Raw genomic sequence first — 20,722 nt, 5'->3', positions numbered from 1 at the left:
CTTATATGGTATGTCAGGGAACATGGTACGCTTTAGGTTCTGTTCTTAAATGCTAATTGATATCACTGATGGTAAAAGAACCTTAAAGATCATGTTGCAATTAAGATATGCATGCTTTATTTGCTTAATTTATCACGTTTTTTGTTATTTATTCTTTTTAAAAAGAGTTATTTTTTTTAAATTTTAACTGGTTTGAAAATCGGGTCGCTAGAGTTGGTGAATCGGGTTGTGTTCCACGCAAATCTGGGACGATTGAACTCGGGTTGCAGTTCGTTTAGCGTCCCACGTTTCTGACTTCTATGGATTATCCTTTGGAATTCGAAGCCCTAGTTTCCACTTTCCATTGCCAATTGTCGAACTGAATCCTCTTCAAAGCCCCAACTCCACCTGAAACTGAAAGAGAGAGGAGCCTAAGAGGAGAGGTCAAGAGAGGGCTGTAAAGAAGGAGAGAGAGGGAGAGTGTACCTCGAATTCGATGGAGATAGCCTGAGATTGTCTTAGAGGAGAATTAGAGGAGAAAGGGAGGATCCAACTGTGAGAGGAGAGAGGATGGAAAAATCCTAATTGAGTTCCGAATAGGTGGGAGGTCAGTTCCAAAGAATGGGAGGACAAATGTTTCATCTTTAGGTTTTGTGATGCGTGAGCAAAGGGTTCCAAATTGCAAATTTGGATTCGCTAGACTGTGTGCATGAACTTGATTGATCTAGCCATAACTTTCTCTAGCGAAGTCCAAATGATACTCCAATTGAAGTGCTAGATAGGTATTTGTGTCTAGTTTTGCTTAAGACCATGCTCATATCATTTAGAGACCCGTGTAGAAAGTTATTTGCAGAATACTATGGGACAATCAATTTGGTCTGCATGGCCTGTTATATTTCCTAGGATATATTTAGTTAGTCAAAGTTGTCTTTTAAGTTTTCTATGTTAAATCTTTTAGTTTTCTATAATCCTAATGCTTGATAGGATGTTTCAAACCTATATATATCTAGGAGGCCTAATGGACATCATTATGTGTTGAGTTTGATTATAGTTAAGCCTTGTGCTTTTTGTTTGCTCTATATTGCATTGGTGGATTTCATTGAATGTGAGTGTTTATCTGTATCTCTAAGGTGTGGTCCTTAGAGTGGTGAATCGTCATATCTATCTAGAGTGGTGCTATTTATATCTCTAGATTGGTAGGCTAACTCCTTTTATCTGTCATTTATTCTAAGGTGGTGTGATGCAGGACAATCATGGATTGTCCATCAAAAGGTTTTAAGATGTATTAGAATAATTTTAATTTTAGTAATATTTGATTTGATCCCATGTAATCTTTTTTTAGTTAGGATTTTTTTAGGATTTGATTTTGAAATCTTTTTCTATTTTAGCTAGGATTTTATTTGATTGCATCTTTTAGTTTTGTTAAGTTTTGATTTGGTTAGGATTGTTATTTACTTCATTTAGTGTTTAGTTGCTTTCTTTTCCTATAAATAAGAAACATAATTCTCCATGAGGAGTAGATATTGATGAATCAAAAAAAATTAGGTTTGAGAATTCTCTCTTGAGCATGTGAGTTGTTCTTTAGCATATGATTTACCTTTTTCTGGATGTGAAGTTCCTAGGTGTAAGGCCTAGCTAGTTATCAAATCTCTTCTCTTTATAAATTCCAACGAATCCACAACATTCAACCCTAGCCAAATACCCGAAGAAACCTTAAAACCGGAGTACTGTTCAAGAGTGAATAGTAATCCACGTAATGTTCATCGCATGAACAGTACCTCATGATTAGACATGTATTACGACACCATTCCGCCAAGTCATCGATGATTCCTCGCTTCCAGATCGAAGCCCTTGAGCCGCTCTCCGTCATTTGGTACCAAAAAGACTATTGTTCAATCGTGAATAGTACCACGCGTACTGTCATCTTGATAGCCTTCTTCGTCACGATTTCTCACCTCCAGATAGAAGCCCTCGCGCCGCTCCCCATCATTTGCTATTAGAATCGAAGAATCCACAGTTATCAGGGGTAAAATACCGTTACCTCCTTTACAAAGGTATGATTTTAATTCGCTTTAATTTGTTACCTTAACCTACTTTTATAGATTTGATGGATATGAGGAGTTTTGTGAATTTGATGTTTGGATTTTCAATATAGAAGATATATTTTCTATCTATGATATGTCAGAACCGGAAATGTGTTTATATGCTGAGTGTAGGCTAAAGAGAGAGGTAAAATATTAGTGGTATAAAAACTATTATCATTCAAATATCTGTTCATGAACAACTATGAAAGCTCTTTTGGAGAGGAGGTACTCTAGTCCATCATCTAGAAGATATTGTTTCTCTTCACATTTTGAAGCAGAGCGAACATAAATTTCTCAATTCGGCCAGATGTGGATCTTCAATCAAAATTTGTTTTCAGTCTAAATCCGTAGCCTCAACTTGAGTCAGACGAGAAAGTAGAGCAAGATAAAAAAATTAATCAAGAACCAAGGCCCGAGTCTAAGCGTGAGCTAGAATCAGATATAGATCAAAAGATCAATCTAGAGTACAAGCATGAACATACAGCCAAAAGAAGCAAATCAAAAGATAGATCCAGAGCCCAAGCTCAAAAAAGAGTTGTAACCAAAAATAAAGCAACAAGTTGATCTAACGCTCGAGCTTGAATCAAACGCAGAGTTCAGATGAAGCCTAGAATCCAAACTTAAGATCGACATGCAGTGCAAATTTTAAGATAATCTAGCTATTGAGTTTGTTATTTCATACCTTCCATCACCAACTCAATATCGGATTTTACAGCTCATCTTGAAGATTTTACAATTTACAACAGAATTCTTCTCACCAATCAAGTCAAACATTATGCTCTCCTATTATAAAACTCGAGGTTAAGTTTTCTCTAACAAGGGCAGATGTGATGCAGGACAATCATGGATCATTCATCAAAAAAATTTAAGATCTATTAGAATAATTTTAATTTTAGTGATATTTGATTTGATCCCATGTAATCTTTTTTTAGTTAGGATTTCTTTAGGATTGGATTTTAAACTCTCTTTCTATTTTAGCTAGGATTTTATTTGATTGCATTTTTTAGTTTTGTTAAGTTTTGATTTGATTAGGATTTTTATTTACATAAGTGTTTAGTTACTTTCTTTTCCTATAGATAAGAAATGTAAGCCTCTATGAGGAGTAGATATTGATGAATAAAAAAATTTGAGTTTGAGAATTTTCTCTTGAGCATGTGAGGTGTTCCTTGGCATGTCACATGTGATTTGTCTTTTTTGGGTGTGAAGCCCCTAGGTGTGAGGCCTAGCTAGTTATCAAATCTCTCCTCTTTATGAATTCCAATGAATCCACAACATTCAACCCTAGCAAAATAATCGAAAAAACACTAAAACCTCAAAACCAGAGTATTGTTCACGGGTGAACAGAATCCATGCACTGCTCATCACATGAACAATACCCTCACGATTCAACATGAACACCATTCCATCAAGTCGTCGATGATTCCTCACCTCTAGATCGAAACCCTTGTGCCGCTCCCCATCATTTGGTACCCAAAAAAACTATTGTTCAATCGTGAACAGTACTGCATACTGATCATCTTGGTAGCCTTCTTCCTCGTCATGCCTTTTAACCCTATTTCGCCAAGTCGTCGATGATTTCTCGCCTCCAAATCGAAGCCCTCACGTTGCTTCCATCATGGTGTGTCTGTATCTATAGAGTAACCGACATTCTTTTCTCATTACCTAATATTTTCTTTTTATCCATCTTGCCCATACTGTCCCGGTATCATGTTGGGTATGGGGTAGGTCGGGTTTGTTTGCATTTGAAACCCGTTACCCAATTGCACCAAAAGAAAAAAATGACATATCGGGTGCAATTTCAGACCCGAAATTGCTCCTGATTTGGCCAAACATACACGATAAAAGAGCTAAGGTGTGGCGGATTGGATTTGAATTTGTCATGTCCACCATGTCGCCCGCCATTTGAAACCCTGGTTACTAAATTCATTCTGCTGATAAAGATCTATACATGCATGAAAAAATAGTCTTTAGACTGATAGCCTAAGAATTGATGTGTTTGTAAGCCATACAAAATATCTTTGTGAGCTTCTTTTGATGGTCTTTCAATGAGTAAATATCCCCTAGCGATGCATTACAAGAGCTGCCCTTCCAATTGACTTGTTAAATTGAATGTTGTATGCAAAAAGATAGTTGCACTAGAAGAAAAACCTATCTTATAAAGAATGCGATAGTGCTTTATCATGAAAAAAGTGATTTATCAAGTAGAAAAAAATGATTATGCATTCTAATTTGAAAATGTTTATATTTAGTTTTCTTGTGACATCTTTATAAAAACTCCTGCATCATTTTATGGACTATCAGACAATAAATATATAGCATCTAATTGCTAAGTTTTTGGTCCCCCATGCTTTTTATTTATTTATAACAATGTTACGCCCGTGCTTGCACTGGTGAGTCTTACTTTCTTTGGTTTTTATATTTAATTTCTTTATTCTTTAGAGTTTCTTTTTTGGTTATGCCCGTGCTTCTAAATTTGATTGCATTGAATTCTTTCTTTGCAATGTTGCTTGTCTTTTTTACACTTGATATGTAGTCCACTTTCTTATGAATATGAGCATATAAATGGTTTATTACAATGACTTATAACATAAAAATGAAAATGATATTACCCTTAATATTCCCAATAGTAATCTGAACATAGCACATGAAAAGAGATGTGGAATTTGAAATTCAAACTTAGATAACCCGACTAGAATTTTTCTTTCCTTATAAAGGAAATACAAAACTAGGGCGTGGATGTCTTTCACTTCAAAAATTTAAATTAACACTATATGGCTTAACAATTAACCCTGCCTTTATTTTTTTCCCTTCTTTTTATCATAATCTAAAGCTAAAAAATTAAGAAAAAAGCTCACTGAATAGGCATGTGGATAAATATAAAATTCAAATTTAGGTGGTACACATGCTAGTTTTTTGAGATGTATGACTAATAGCAAATGCTGCAAACCACAAATCTCTTTCTATATATAAAAGAATGACTGAAAATACTTTGTTTTCCATATCTTCGCTTTTATGTAGTTAAGTTTGTTCTTTAAAATTTTTTCGCTTACAACGTAGGAGAACCTGATTTTCTTTATTTATGTTGCATTTCACTTGATTCTCATGTCCATTTATGATATTAGTCTCATCTTAATTTGACAGCAAAGATACATTGTCGAAATAGTAACGACTTATTTATTCTTTAGTAGATATAAGACCTTCGCGTGTAGCCACCAATCTGACATCTCTATAAAAATTGAGATATGAGAAAATTTCGCTAAACACTATGTTTTGGTGCTTAGCGCTAAACCCCTAATATCTTTAAAACTCCCATTGAACCCCTAATAACTATCGGCTGAAAGCCTCTAAAATGCTTAGCGCTAAACCCCTAATATCTTTAAAACTCCCATTGATTCTCTAATAACTATTGGCTGAAAGCCTCTAAAATTAAAATTGTTAGTTTATGTGTAGTTAAATATCGAAAATACTCCCCAATAATTTTTGTCAAAAACGCCTAGTAAGTTTTAAAATTTATCAGTTAACCCCAACAATTTTTGTAAAAAATACCCCATAAAATTTGTTTATAAAGTCATATTTCTTTAGGAGTTTGTTTGTAAGTTTCAGATTTCCAAAGGGTTGTTTGTAGTTTTTAGATTTTTAAGGGGTTCTTTGTAAATTTTAGATTTTTAGGGGATTGCTTGTAATCTTTAAATTTTAAGGGTCCAGTTACAGTTTTGAGATTTTTAGGGACTGTATGCAATTTGATATTTTACATGGTGTTGTTTATAATTTATTTGGATTTTATAGGGTTTTTCATGTTAGTTTTTTTTTGTAATTTATAGATTTTTCAAGGAGTCATTTGTCCTTTTTTTAGATTTTTAAAGGAAGTAGTTTATATTTTTCCAGAGGTATTTTGTTTTTTTGGTAGGGTGGGGAGGGGTAGGGTTATAATTTTTTGAATTTTTAGCACGTGTTTGCATTTTTTTGATTTTTCAAGGCAATTTCTTGTATTTTCAAAATTTTTAGTAAGTTGTTTGTAGTTTGGGATCTTTCAAGCTGCACTTTACGATTTTGAATCATAACTTACTTTTTCCTTAAGGCTGCGTTTGGGAACTTGGATTTGGATTTGGAATGTTGATTTAAAATCAAAGGATTTGAAATCTAGGATTTGAAATCCATGATTTGATAGAATTTTTTGTTTGGATGTCTATAAAATGGAAGGATTTGAAATCAAAGATTTGAAATATAGTGTTTGGATATACTTTATTATACATGAACTTGGATTTCAGAATTGGTGTTTTAAGGTTTATGTTAAGGTAAAAGTTAGGATAAATTTCACAAAGCCCTGAAGTTTGACAAAATATCTTCAAATTTTCCAGTAGCTTATTTGTCTAACAAATTTTTAGCAATGATATCCAAAACTATTATTATCTTCAAACCATCACCATTATTATCTTCAAACTATCACCATTTAATTTCATAACAAAAGGAAAACAATGCTACCATCAGCTGGATCCCAGAATATCAATTCCAATATATGTACGTCATGGGAAAATAAAAACTTCCAATACAAATATGGATCCATATTTAAAAAACTCTCTTTTCTTTTCAATAACAAATAACATGAAACTACTACTCCTCACTGACATCTGAAGAAAAATCAGGTTATTACACAATGACATTGGCTGCACTAGCAATCGTAGGCCACAAATCAGCACACTCCTTTCCAATTGGTCCAGTAATTGCAGATCCTAAAGAAGCAGAAAACATTGATTGATATATATTAGACAAAGAAGCAGAAACAAATTTATGCATTACAAATTTTTCACTACTTTTTTTTGTATTAGAACAAGACTTTTTGAGAGCAGAACCTAAGATGTTCAAGGGTGCCTAATACCTCAAAGCAAATAATGAAAGACCCAAAACTACAGAAAAATCATTCTAATCTGCAAAGGGATCTTGATATTCTGTACAAAGTGATGATTGGGAATGTGTGGTTGAGGTTAGGATATTGCAAGTGCCAGGTTCAACACTGGCTAGCTTTGTCTTTTTTCCACCAAAACAAATGGAAAATAGCACATTGAGATCCCCTTAGGTAACAAATACAAGAATCACATAAGTAGGATCCGATAACTACTTGAGCTTTGAACACATAATACTCTAAACAAGGTGCATTACAATGTATTCTTACCAACTCAAAGAGTCTCAAACAGGGCCGGTTCTGAGATTTTAGGGGCCCTGTGCGAAAAATGAACTGACTTCCAAATCTTTTGGCCTATCATAGGCTTCATAAATAAAAAGAAAATAGAAGGATAAATTATAACCATAATCATGTAAGTGTAAATTCATCTCCAGGCAAAAAACAATTTTGATTTTAGGTTGCCTGGCAACTAAGCATAGAGACTACATAAGCAAATATAACTCTTGAGAAAACACTCAAAGCTGCTTATTCACAAAACACATACCTAAGTCAGCCCACAGCTACCAAATACTATTTAGATACTAGATGAACCTGAATCTAAAGGTTCATAAACAAGAGAAAATGAGCCTAGCAATGTTAAATATTAAGTTAATTGGCAAATGAGTCCAGTAATGTTAAATGTTAAGTTATTTGGCCTACAAATTCTTAAAACTTATGCATATATATGCTGTCCAAAATGTATGACAAAAAGAGAAAAAAAAAACATGAATATCAACATATCCTCTCCAAGGGCTAAATAGAAGTCAGGCCATAGGCCATTGGCATGTGATTCTACAACAAAATTGTTGCTAAAAGCTGCAAGATGACAATCCAGTAAATGCACTTTGCGTGAGTTATATGCAAAATATACTTTCGTACCATGAATAAATAATAACAGGAATTCGCAATAGTCTACGATAAAGAAGTACAATACAACAACATTTCAGATTGTTTATAAGAATTTATTCTCAAAGGTATAACCAAGAGAGTGAAGAATAGTAAACTTACTTAATCATAGGAGGTTACACCATTCAAAGTAGAAGCTCGCTCCGGAAAGCATAAATCAATTGTAACACTTTTAAGGACCATTCTAGAAATTACTAGCCAGGGTTGAAAAATATAGGATAATTCGTTGGAATTTTCTCGGTCCAAAGTAACAAATTCTGGTGTTGGGTAAACCAATATCTCATGATGTTCGGAGTAAAATCCTATTCCATTGGGAGCTTTTTAGGACTGTAAATATCTACACCATTGTAGAATGCTGACTATGTATGAAGAGAAAGCAAACCAAGGAAAACTCGGCAACTCAAGGTTGGAAGATTTGCGGAGGATTATGCTCCTAGCCTTACAAATTATTCATCACATGTCTCCACTCCCCTCAGAGGGATAATAATAGATTTGCTAACAGAAAATTAGATAATACAAGGATGCCAATGCATTCAGGAATTTAAGAACCGAAGGAGCTCTAGCTTCTTGAGATTTGAGAGTGCTAGTAGCCTATGTCAAATGGAGGATGGTGAGTATACATCGGATTGGTTGAATAAAACTCTCCGTGTAAAGTTTCGTGTTACCATATATCAACTGAGATTTTAATTTAATTTAACATGTAAAGGCTATCACTTAGGACCTCAGATTAGCTTAGAGAAAATAAAGCTGAATCCTACTAGCCCTTGTACATGGTAAAACATCTAAACTTGGTATCAGACTATCAGTCAACTAATTCATAAAAATATTGTGTGAGATTAGCCGCATTCATCGCCATTATTTTCTGATCAAATTTATTCATGTCTAACCTCGACATATCAACTTAAGTGACGCTTAGGAATGAAAATAGAAAAACAAAATTCCAGCTAACTTTTGCTCTATTAATTTGACGCTGAAGAGAATCGAAAAAGATCATATCTTTATTAACAACTAGCATGAATCTACATGGTAACCATATCCATCACCATTATCTTCTGATCAAACTGTAAATTGTTGCTAAATTAATTAAAAATGGCAAAAAAAGATCATATTTTGTTCTGCAATTAGCATGAATCTCCATGAAATAACTCTCTCTATATATAAAAAAATAATACAAAAAACTGAATAATTCGTAGAAAAGATTGATCGAGGAAATCGAAAAGGGACCTGTCTCGGATCTAAGTTGCTCGATCATGGTGGACATGCGAGCCTTGTCCTCCTCTGGGAGATTGTCCAGGTCTCCGAGCAAGCCCTTGTCCATTTCTCTCTTTCTTCCAGAAAAAATATCGCTCCTTTTTCGATGCCCGTAGGGTTTAAGAGAGAATAGAGGAAAAGGGGGAGAGATCTGAAGCCCTACAATCCTCGGATTTTGAGCAGGGAGCGAGTTTTCACTGATATCGTGATTCACAAAAGACATCAATTTGCACAATACAAGCTAACTAAAAACATTAAAAATTATAATAAGACAAAAAAATCATGAAAAAAAATCTTACTGGAATTCTATCTGGGTACTTTTCCCTGATCCTCGCTGCCTCAGCCTCTCTTCCCTGAACATTAAAAAGAAAAACCCCAAAAATCATCAAGACCCATCATCTACAAAACCGATTGATATATGTGTGTGTACATATATTTTTTTTTTCAAAAAAGGGTCAATAAATACAAACCAAGATCATGCTCGAGCTTGAAAGAACTCTTCGCCATCTCCTCTCGGCAACAGAAAGGTGAGAAAAGAAACTTCAACCGCAAATTATAAAGATATTGAACGAGATTATAGAGGGAGGAAGAGAAACCGATTTCTTTTGAAAAATTAGGAAAAATCATAAAAGAATCGAAATAAGAGGAAGATCCATGTTCTGCTTCGTCGACACTCCATCGGCGTTGATCTTTCTCCAGAGATCCTTTAATTTTGGGGGAGATGAAGAAGATTAAGAGCTACAGATCTAGGGTTTAGATGGAAGAGGGAGAGAGAGGAGAAAGGGGGAGATCGGAACCCTAGATCAGATCTAGGGTTTTGACGAGAGAAGAGAAGGGGAGAGAGAGGAGAGATACCTGTGTTAGAGAGGAGAAGAGGAGAGAGGAGAGATACCTGTGTTAGAGAGAGGAGAGATCGCGACTGAGAAACGAGAGAGGGGAGTTGGGATCGGGACGGAGATATAGGAGAGAGGAGTCGGGATCTGGATTTGTCAAATACGAAGGGGCTGAGTGGAATTTCGAATACGTGTATTTGGGCCTCTAAAATCTTCTCTTTAAAATAATTGGATTTGAAATCTCAGCCCAATTTGAGACCCAAACTATAGATTTGGATTTGAAATACCCTGGATTTTAAATCCAGGGTCCAAATCCAAGTTCCCAAACGCAGCCTAAACTTATTAGGATAAAACTTTTTTAATTTTGGATAGTTATGATTTGATTAGGATTATCAAATATTTGATTATTAGAAATTTCTAGTTATGGGATGTTTTAGTTTGATAAGAATTCTTAGGTGAAGATATAGTTAGATGTCCACATGTTAGCTTCTAATAGAATTAGGTATTTATATGTCTTGTTTTTTAATGTCACGTGGCAATTTTTGAGATAGGAGGCTCGAGTAGCAAACTGGAAATTTCTAAAACTTGTTTGTTCTATTTGTCATAAAACACCCCAATAACGTTTGTTTATAATTTTCATATATTTTTAGGGAATTGCTTATGAGTTTTGGAGTTTTAGGAGGTGTTTATAAGTTTTAGATTTTAAAGGGGTTCTTGTAATTTTAGATTTTTTAGGAGGTTGCTTGTAGTTTTTGAATATTTAGGGACTCTTTGTAATTTCTTGAATTTTAAGGATCTATTAGCAGTTTTTAGTTTTTTCAAGGGGTTATTTGTAATTTCATATTGTAGGGGGTTTGTAATTTTTTGATTTTTCATGCGTTTGTTTGTAATTTTTATGTCAGAGGTTTGTTTGTAACTTATAGATTTTTCAGGGGGTCTTTTGTAAATTTTATATTTTAGAGGGGGGTGGGGCGAGTTTGTTGTTTTTTGGATTTTAGGGAGTTGTTTTTTATTTTTTGAAATTTTCGGAGGTTATTTATACTTTTTTAATTTTTATGGTCTGTTTGCAGTTTTCTGGTTTTTCAAGGAATTTTTTTGCATATTCTAATTTTTGGCTGGTTTTTAGTTTTCGATCTTGTTCGATGTTGTTTGTAATAATTTGTTTCTTTCTTAAAATTATTAGACTAATTTTTTCAATTATATTTATGATATGATCCAAATATTTGGTTATTAGAAATTTCTAATTATGGTTAGTTTTAGTTTGATGTGGATTCTTTGGTGAAGATAGGACTAGGTGTCAACATGTTAGCTTTTGACAAAATTAGGTGTCCATGTGTCAATGCTCATAACTGACACGTCAATTTTTTTTGCCTTTAGGAGTTCCACCTATTTCTCATATATAAAAGAGGGATCTATTCTTTCAGGTAATTTACCTTGTCCTATACCCCCAGCATGATTCTGTAAATCCTTCTTCCAATCCTCTGATGTCTGTCTATGTAATTCCAGAAGATGCTTGTATTTGTATTACTTGCCACCTAAGTTGCATGGAAACGGAAAGGGGCACCAGTACGGGTATGAGTGTGGGTACGGGACACGGGAAATTTGTAAAATCTATGGTACAGGACACGGCTATGTGCGTCTGTGTATATATTGAAGTTAATAATTTACATGAGGTTGTCATTGTTTTTTTAATTCATTGTTAGAATTAAAATTTCCATCACTTTTCAAAGTTTCTTTTATTATGTTATAAATTGGAAACTGGTTTTTGTTTTAAACTAGCCATCCAAACTACCCTTTAAATCATAGTTTTGAACTTGGGTATGGGGTGATACGAACACGACCCTTGTCAAGAAGTTGATGTGTAAGTGTGGAATATAAGTCCAAAAGTTTATGACTAACGTTTTAAATTAAAACGTATACCCTATAATTGAGTACATGACTGCAAAATATTTGCATATATCCGAGGAGTGTCCACGAAGTTTGGGTACGGATAAGTGTCTTGTACGTGTCAGGTATAGGTACGGCTTCATGATAGAAGTAACCACGTAACATAGCTTGCCAGATAATTCATAGTTCGTCAGTCACCCATGGCCATATCCACTACACCATAGACTATCTCACATACATTATTTGTATATCTCAAGCAAGTTTATGTAGCCTGCTTCCGTAAGATCAAGTAAGTTATATTATTCCACGTGACATCTTAACTGGCGAATTTGTAAAGTTTTTAGCTGTTGGCAAGGTGGAATTTAATCTATTGCCACAATCCTTGATGTTGAGTATTCAGCGTAATGATCTCTCTTCAGTTGTAGATTCTCGATATATCTTTTCATCGTTTTCCCTCCTATTCTATTTTTGCCTACTATTTTGAATCTCTGTGTTCATATTATCTTGGTGCAGGAAGGATTTTGGTACCACCATGCAGAACCCAGTTACTTGATGCTTGTATATTGGATCCCAGCTACCCCACATACATTACCTGTAAATGCTTCTCACAGAGTGGGTGTTGGTGGTTTTGTGGTCAACAGTAAGAAAGAGGTAAATCATGATATCCTCTTCAATTGTTTGCCAAAGTCTTCCAATCCTTTTCAGCCATCAAATGGAGGCTGGAAATTGCAACTTCCTAGATTTGCCTATGAAAGTTACTGATAAACAATAACTACCTTAATTATAATGTACTTTATAAGCAAATCATGCTGTAATGCTGATTGTCTACTTTACATCTCTTGGTTGCGCTTTGATAAGAATAAGATCTGCAAATTCCATGTTTTGTTAGGTGCTTGTGGTTCAGGAAAAGACCGGCATGTTGCAAGGTTCAGGCATATGGAAGTTTCCTACGGGAGTAGTTGATCAAGTAATATCTGTGATGAAAAAGTGAAAAAAGATTTTATCTTAACGACAGATGCTTCTGATTCATTGAGCTCTTTGTCAATGCAGGGTGAAGATATATTTGCTGGAGCAATGAGAGAAGTGAAAGAAGAGACAGGAGTATGTATAACTATTTTCTATTCTGCTTATATTTTACTATTGTAAAGTTTGTCACGTCATAACTTAGATATTTTAAGCCTCAAGGATTTGTTTTTTTTCTTTCAGATTGACACTGAATTTGTTGAAGTCCTTGCATTCAGGTACAAGGCTTCAATTTCATTTCCATAAATATGTTTTATCCAAAGGAAATGTTATCATGCTTTAATATCTACACTCTAATTTGTGATGCATCCATGTCTTTTTTTTGTACTAAATTGCTATGTTTTAATAGTATTATACTTTGACATTACTCAGAATAAACCTTTGGAAAGGTAGTGCTAAAGAAAAAGTATCGTAAATTTCACAACCCCCCTTTTGTGTGCAACAGACGAATCACAAACCAACGAACGAGAAGAAAGTAATCAAAATAACCAAAAATTCTAGTATGAAACAGCAAGACAGCGAATTTACGTGGTTCGGCAATGTGCCTATGTCCACGGGGCAAGGAGGGGGAAGATTTTACTAATAGAAAGAAAAAGAATACAAATAAAGTTTACAATCTCACAAAATCTCACAAATAAAACCCTCTAACAAAACTCTCAAGTCCCTCACAAATTCTTTCACTCAAAAGTGCTCAAAAACTGCCAATACTCTCCTGCAGAAACCTTAAAAATCGTGTTTGTATTTATACAAACACCCAATCCTAAACCAAACAGGAAAACAAAAAACAGTCCAAGAACCCGTCATCAGTCGACTGATCGCCTATCTATCAGTCGACTGATCGCCTATCAGTCGAATGAGCAGAAAAGAAATCACAATTCCAGGGCATTTCAGGAGTCGACTCATCAATTTATGAGTCGACTCATGACAGGCATGAGTCGACTCATGACTGTCATGAGTCGAATCATAACACTGAAAATCGATTTTTCTGAGTTTTCAACAAATCTCTACATCGGCGAAGTTTTCCAATAAAACTGAGCTGACCTCAATACCAACCATCCCACTTGTTGCGTCCAGTACGAAGTGGAACTAATCCACAATAATGGACTCAATCCACAACAAGTCAGGAATCCAAATACGAACTTAAACAATCTCCCCCTTGTCGATATCAACTCATCAAACTGGCTGTATCAAACTGACTGCCTACGTATCCTCTTGCCCAAGGAATCAAGCCTTACGTAGTTCACCCAAATGGCTGTAAACAACCTCAATCAACTTGAAGGATTCTCAATCCTTCACAAACTTCACGACCGTCACCAAATGTCTTCTTCTAAGACCATGCACCCAAGTGCTCATAATGTGAACGATCCGTGACAAATCTTGACCTTGTATGCACCCTTGCACCAATCAAGCTACCTAATAGCTTACAACACACAAACGGGTCAGTCAAGCAACTGGTGTAAACTCTGCCAATACTAACAAATCTGTAGTTGATAGCACTCCTGATGGTCTCAAAATGAAAAGACAATCTCTCTTTTAAACTTACATCTCTCCACACTAACTCTGTCTTGGAGCTTAACCCCTCAACCCTATATGTAGAAGAAACACTATTATCAAACACCTCCACCTGAGGTGAGCCAACGACCATAGCCAAATTTGGACTGTGTCTACCTGCTGCACTCGAATCTTGATCCTGAACCTGACCCTCATGTTCCTGATCCTCAAATTCATCATCTGTATCAACATCAACTATATGATCCTCAATCTGTATCATCTCAGCTGGAATCCCAAATGATACAGAATGATCTGGAGAACGTGGAGTAATCTCCATTCAACATGAAGTAGCATCACTCTTCACCCGTTACGATACATCTATGATCTGTCTAACACTCTTTACCCCCTGAGAGTCAATAGGCTCCATCATCGAAACCTCATCAAAAGCGACATTACTGCTCAGAACTACAAACTTTATTGTACTCAGATCAATTTTTACATTCTTGATGCGGCAATAGGTTGGGCACCCAAATATTCGAAGCAACCCATAATCTGAAGCAGCTCTACCAAACCAAACTTCCAATGAAGTTTTACCTCCAATCGTAGCAGACGACAACCTGTTAATAAGATGACACGAATATGACACGAATATGTCAAAACCTCAGCCCTAAAACTCTTCTGCAAACCACTGCTTGACAACAAACACTGAACCTTCTCCAGCATGGCACGATTCATCAACTTTGCCACCTCATCTAGTTACCCCAATGTTCCATTTCCATCGAAGTATCTCAAAATGCCTTGAGCTCGGCACAAACGCAGAAACAGATCCCTCTTGTACTTCCTACCAAAATCAGAACGTAATACTTTGACCTTTCTGTCTGTTTTAGTCTCTATATAGTTCTTCCACCTGTTGAAGACTACTAGGACTTCACTCAAACGGGATTTGGTTGCAACCCATACATGCCTAGAACAGTCATCAATAAAAAAAACCAAATATCTATTACCTTCCAATGATGCCTCCTTGGAAGACCCCCAAACGTCCACGTGAACCACATCTAGAAGGCTCTTAGCTCAGTGAATAGAGGTACTAAACTTCACATTGGTCTTCTTGCTCACATCCTAAAGTTCACAAGACTTTAAATTGCAGGTCGATGCACCTTTCACCAATCCTTGCATTGCCAAAGCTTGTAAGGAATCAATACTGGAATGTCCCAGCCTCAAATGCCACAGTCTAGTCAAATCAATAGAAGTCGTCAGCACTCCACCTATCATCGTATAAGTTATTCTTCCTGACGTCCTTCATCACAATCAAAGAGCCTTTCACAATCTTGAGACCCATGTCCGTATAAGTTATTCTTCCTGACGTCCTTCATCACAATCAAAGAGCCTTTCACAATCTTGAGACCCATGTCCTCAATACGAACTTTCAAACCTTCAAAGAGCCTTTCACAATCTTGAGACCCATGTCCTCAATACGAACTTTCAAACCTTCTGCAACTAAAGCTACAATTGAGATCAGATTCTTTCTCAAGGAATGAACATATCTCACACCATGTATCTCTCTCAACATCCCATTATATATCTTGATGCAAATTTTACCTATCCTAAGGATTTAACATGCACGATTATCACCCATGTACACCACACCACTATCCAGTTTTTCAAAACTAGAAAACCATTTCCTTTTAGGGTACATATGATAGGTTGCACCACTATCCAACATCCACTCGGATACTTCCGAATAGCAACCTGTGGGATTGATAAAAAACGAAAAAACAGATGAGTCAGAACTATTACCATCCGATTTGACGATGTTTGTTTCTAGTAGTTTTCCTTTTCCCTTCTACTTGTTCTTATTCTTTATCCATTCACTGAGCTTTAGATAATTTTTCTTCCAATGACCAGTCTCTTTACACCAAGCACACTGATCTTTACCAACTGTAGGATGCCCTACTCTAGACTACGATTTCTCATTATTTTTACTCTTTCGGTTTGGATTTCCCTCTTGCGGTCAACGTCTCTGCTATTGTGTCATTTGAAGACTCATTGTCTTTCTTCCTTAGTTGATATTTCACAAGAGCAGTGATAAGCTCACTATACGAAAGGGATGTCTTCGCATTAATTAAAGTAAGAACGAATGTCTCATATTCCTCATCAGGTAAGGAACTCAACAACAACAATGCCTTATCCTCATCCTCGATCATGACATCCACATTCGTCAAATCCGCAAGAAGTTGTGTAGTTGTTCATGTGATCACCAATTGAGATTCTTTTCTTCAACTGAAAACGGTAAAGTCTCCTCTTTAAATGCAAGCGATTCTCAACACTCTTCGTCAAATACTTGCTTTCGAGAATCTCCCAAATCTTCTTTGCAGAAGTCTTATTGATCACATCATATTTTATATCCTGTGTTAAACAAGACCTAATGACGTCACACGTCGTCCGATTCATATTCTTCCAAATCTTATCTTCAATATCATCCGGCTTGCCATCCAACTCTAAAGTATCCTCTAAATTCTGCGCGTTCAGCGCATTCAAAATCTCACATATCCACAAACCAAAGTTGTTCGTACCATTAAATTTTCCCACATTTATCTTCATAAAGTGGATATTTAAACTTTGAATGGTCTTCACGCCGGAAGTACCACTCTCAACACCCGATGCACCTTCTTTCTCAGTCATCTTCCTTAAAACACCAACAAACTAATGCGGAACAAACTAAGAAAAGATATATCCAAACTAAGAAAATGTAGATTTTTACCTCCAACTGAAACCCTAACAAGGTCACCAAATGATCTCACCACCACACGATGGAAGACAAGATCCATAATGATAAAAATCTCACATTTGTCTTCAACTGAAACCCTAGAAGAGCTTCCAAAGCGATCTACTCCTTCACCTAACCCCAAGCGTAGTTTTAAGCTCTGATACCACTTGTTGTGCGCAGCGGATGAATCACAAACCAACAAACGAGAAGAAAGTAATCAAAATAACAAAAAACTCAAGTACCAAACAACAAGACAACGAATTTACGTGGTTCGACAATGTGCCTACGTCCACAGGGCAAGGAGAAGAAAGATTTTACTAATAGAGAAAGAGAATACAAATAGGGTTTACAATCTCACAAAATCTCACAAATAAAACTCTAACAAAACTCTCAAGTCCCGCACAAATTCTTCCACTCAAAGTGCTCAAAAACTGCTAATACTCCTGCAAAAACCCTAAAAACCGTGTTTGTATTTATACAAACACCCAATCCCAAACCAAACAGGAAAACAAAAAACAGCCCAAGAACCCGTCATCAGTCGACTGATCAGCTCATCAGTTGACTGATCGCCTATCAGTCGACTCAACAGAAAAAAATCACAATTCCGGAGCATTTCATGAGTCGACTCATCAATTTATGAGTCGACTCATGACTATCATAAGTTGACTCATAACACTGAAAATCAAATTTTCTGAGTTTTCAAGACCCCCCGTTGGTCATTTTGGAGAGAACCCCCTACACTTTAGAAATGTCACGTAACCTCTCTCAAGTTTTGTTGAATGACCCCCTACTAACATCGTTAGGTCTGAGTGTGCATGTGATCTTGTGTATTCAAATGACCAAAATGCCCAACATAGGGGAAAACCCTTTCATGTCCTTTGTAATAACTTAAATGGTAATTTTCACAAATCACCCTTAAGTTTGATCCAATTTAGAGATTTTTAATTAATTTAATTAATTATTAATTAATTTAATATAATTTAATATAATTTAATAATTAGAGTGTTAATTTGAGAAGGAATTTTGATCTTTGCTGGTTCCATCTAATATTGTTAGGGCGGGGGGCTAGTTGAAAGTTTTAAAAACATTTGGGTGGGGAGTTTTCAGAAACATCCCAAATTTAGGGTGAGATTTGGTGACATTTTTAATGTTTAGGAGGTTTATCTCAAAATCTGCTAAACATACATGGGATTTTGTAAAATTTACCTCAAAACATATGACATTAAATCTAATTCTAATTCGTTAAGTCATTCCACAAAATTTTCATCATTTGTTTGCATGACGTCAAGTTTATCTTCAAATAAGAAAAAGGAGAAAGTAGACGTTAGAAGGGTTACATTGTTGAACTTTCTTATTCTTAGTTTGAACTTTATGAAGTAACAGTTGATGGGGGGATCAGATTATGCACACGTGCCGCCTACTCTAGAGGCATGCAACATCAACATGTTTAGTTAGATTTAGATTTCAAAATTTAGATTTGATTTTCAAATTCTATTATATTGTTTCGGTTTGCAACTTTTTTAAGACATGATTTCAAATTCAATTAGGAATAATGTTTTTTTTCATTTTCAAATTGTTTTAGAGATATTAGTTTTTTGATTTTCAAGTTATATCTGGGATATGGTTTAAACTTTATAAAGAGTTATGAGTCTACATTATAGAGCAGAATTCGTATGAATAAACATTTGTGTTGGCTTCAAGTGATTCAATTATTGGGTGCCCTTGCGTGAAGTCGGCACCTTAATTTGAATTTGTTTTTTTCATAGTCTTAGTCTATTGTCCACTCAATTAAAACAAACTTGTAAACAACCCAACTCTCCAGCTTTCGCTTGCTCCACTCTATTTGTGATTGCTTGACGTGGTTGTGATAGTATGCTTACATCATTCCTGAAAATTACTTCACTCTATCTGCTTTCTCTCGTTCGCATCAATTGAAACAAATCACTCAAGCTCGAGCTCATTCCTTAGCTACGAACATGAGCCCGAAGCTGCCTCTCTTCCTTCATCGACCCCTCGTGCCCTGTATGTCAATCTACACCACAACCACCTTATTCTCCGATCAAACCACGACCCTCTTCCATCATCCTCATTGATCCGCCAACTTCATCTCCCTAGCACCTATAATTGATGCATGACCCATGTTTATTGTCATTCCTGTTCACCTTCGCCACCCACATTCAACAGTGACGACACTTCAACTTGCTCATGTATCCATCCCTTCCCGATCGAGCTATCCTTAAAGCCTAAGGATTTTGTTGTCCCTCACTGCTTCTTCCCTCAAAGCTGCTTCTCTGCTGATCACTGTCTGAGGCTTCATCTCCGACTAGTCACATTGACTTTATTGTCAATCCTCAACAACGTCTGGTCTGTCTTCTATGATCCTGATCTCAACTCCAAACTAGTGGCCGACTCGACATCGTCTATTTGAAGCCTATTTTGTTGGAGAAGATCCCCGTTTGAAGGTCTTTAGCAAAGACCTAATCAATGGATTTGATTCTAACCGTTTGCCACTTGTTAGGTATTGTGAAAACGTACATGACTTCTCACGTGCCCCTGGTTGTCAAATCAACATATTTATTAGATTAATTATGATAGTTTGTCGCTGCTCAACAAACTCAACTGTTGAGGAGAAAATGAGTACTTGGAGAGCAGTGTTGAAAATAACGCGTTTCGTAACGCAAAATAACGCTTAACGTAACGTAACGGTAGCTTAACGTTACGTAACGTTTGAAAATAACGCAAAGACAAAATAACGCACGTTATTTTAGCTATAACGTAAGTTACGTAACGTAACGTCGTAACATTTTATAACTTAGGTTATTTTGTCAATGGCTTAGATTGCTTTTAAAAGAAATGAACGGCTGTGATTGAGTTATAACTTAGGTTATTTTCCGCCTCCCCTTCCCCTTTTCACGCCTTTTTCACGCTGCCCGCAGCTCCGCCTCCCCTTCCCCTTTTCACGCCGCCTGCAGTTCCGCCTCCCCTTCCCCTTTTCACTCGTTTTTCACGCCGCCTGCAGCTCCGCCTCCCCTTCCCCTTTTCATGCCCTTTTCTTTGCTACTTTAGCCTGCAGCTCCCCCTTTTCACGCCGCCTTGTCCAAACATAAGCATGCTTTTGGTTTTGGGTTTATGGATCATTGGATCCTTTCATTACAACTTGATTCATAATTTCATACTCATGGATTCCAACCCAACCCAATAATTTCGTACTTCATAGTTTATGGATCATTGGATCCTTTTGGTTTCGAACTTGAAGTATTTTATGCTTTTGGATTGATTGGTAAGGCAAACATGGTTGATTTTGTTGTGAAATTGTGATGATATATTGATTTGTGAAATTGAAAATTGCGATGATTATTCATATTTTTTTATTTTGAATGTTATATATCTATAAACTATTTAAATAATAATAAATTATTTAACCTACGTTACGCTATGCGTTATCGCTATTGTAACCTAACTGGAGGTAAGCGTTACGCTATGCGTTATCGCTATTTTTAACATTGTTGGAGAGTATCATGGAGGCAAATAGGCAACGTCCTTGGGGGGTGGAGGTGGTTAG

The 20,722-nt window shown here is 36.0% G+C and overlaps 1 protein-coding gene across 2 annotated transcripts in view; it reads left to right on the top strand.

Moving 5' to 3' along the window:
* Positions 1 to 20,722, top strand: part of LOC109843510 (nudix hydrolase 2-like) — a 38,136-nt gene that overhangs the window by 7,233 nt on the left and 10,181 nt on the right. For both annotated transcript variants that reach the window (XM_020412445.1, XM_020412447.1), the window contains exons 4-7: positions 12,393 to 12,530; positions 12,769 to 12,846; positions 12,930 to 12,980; positions 13,086 to 13,120. In XM_020412445.1, coding sequence (XP_020268034.1) covers positions 12,393 to 12,530; positions 12,769 to 12,846; positions 12,930 to 12,980; positions 13,086 to 13,120 — 302 coding nt within the window. The remainder of the gene's footprint in view (positions 1 to 12,392; positions 12,531 to 12,768; positions 12,847 to 12,929; positions 12,981 to 13,085; positions 13,121 to 20,722) is intronic.

Source organism: Asparagus officinalis, chromosome 5 (assembly GCF_001876935.1).
Source record: "Asparagus officinalis chromosome 5, Aspof.V1, whole genome shotgun sequence".
Lineage (NCBI taxonomy): Eukaryota > Viridiplantae > Streptophyta > Magnoliopsida > Asparagales > Asparagaceae > Asparagus > Asparagus officinalis.
The sequence above is the reverse complement of the archived record's forward strand: the minus strand, read 5'-3'. Positions and strand labels throughout refer to the sequence as shown.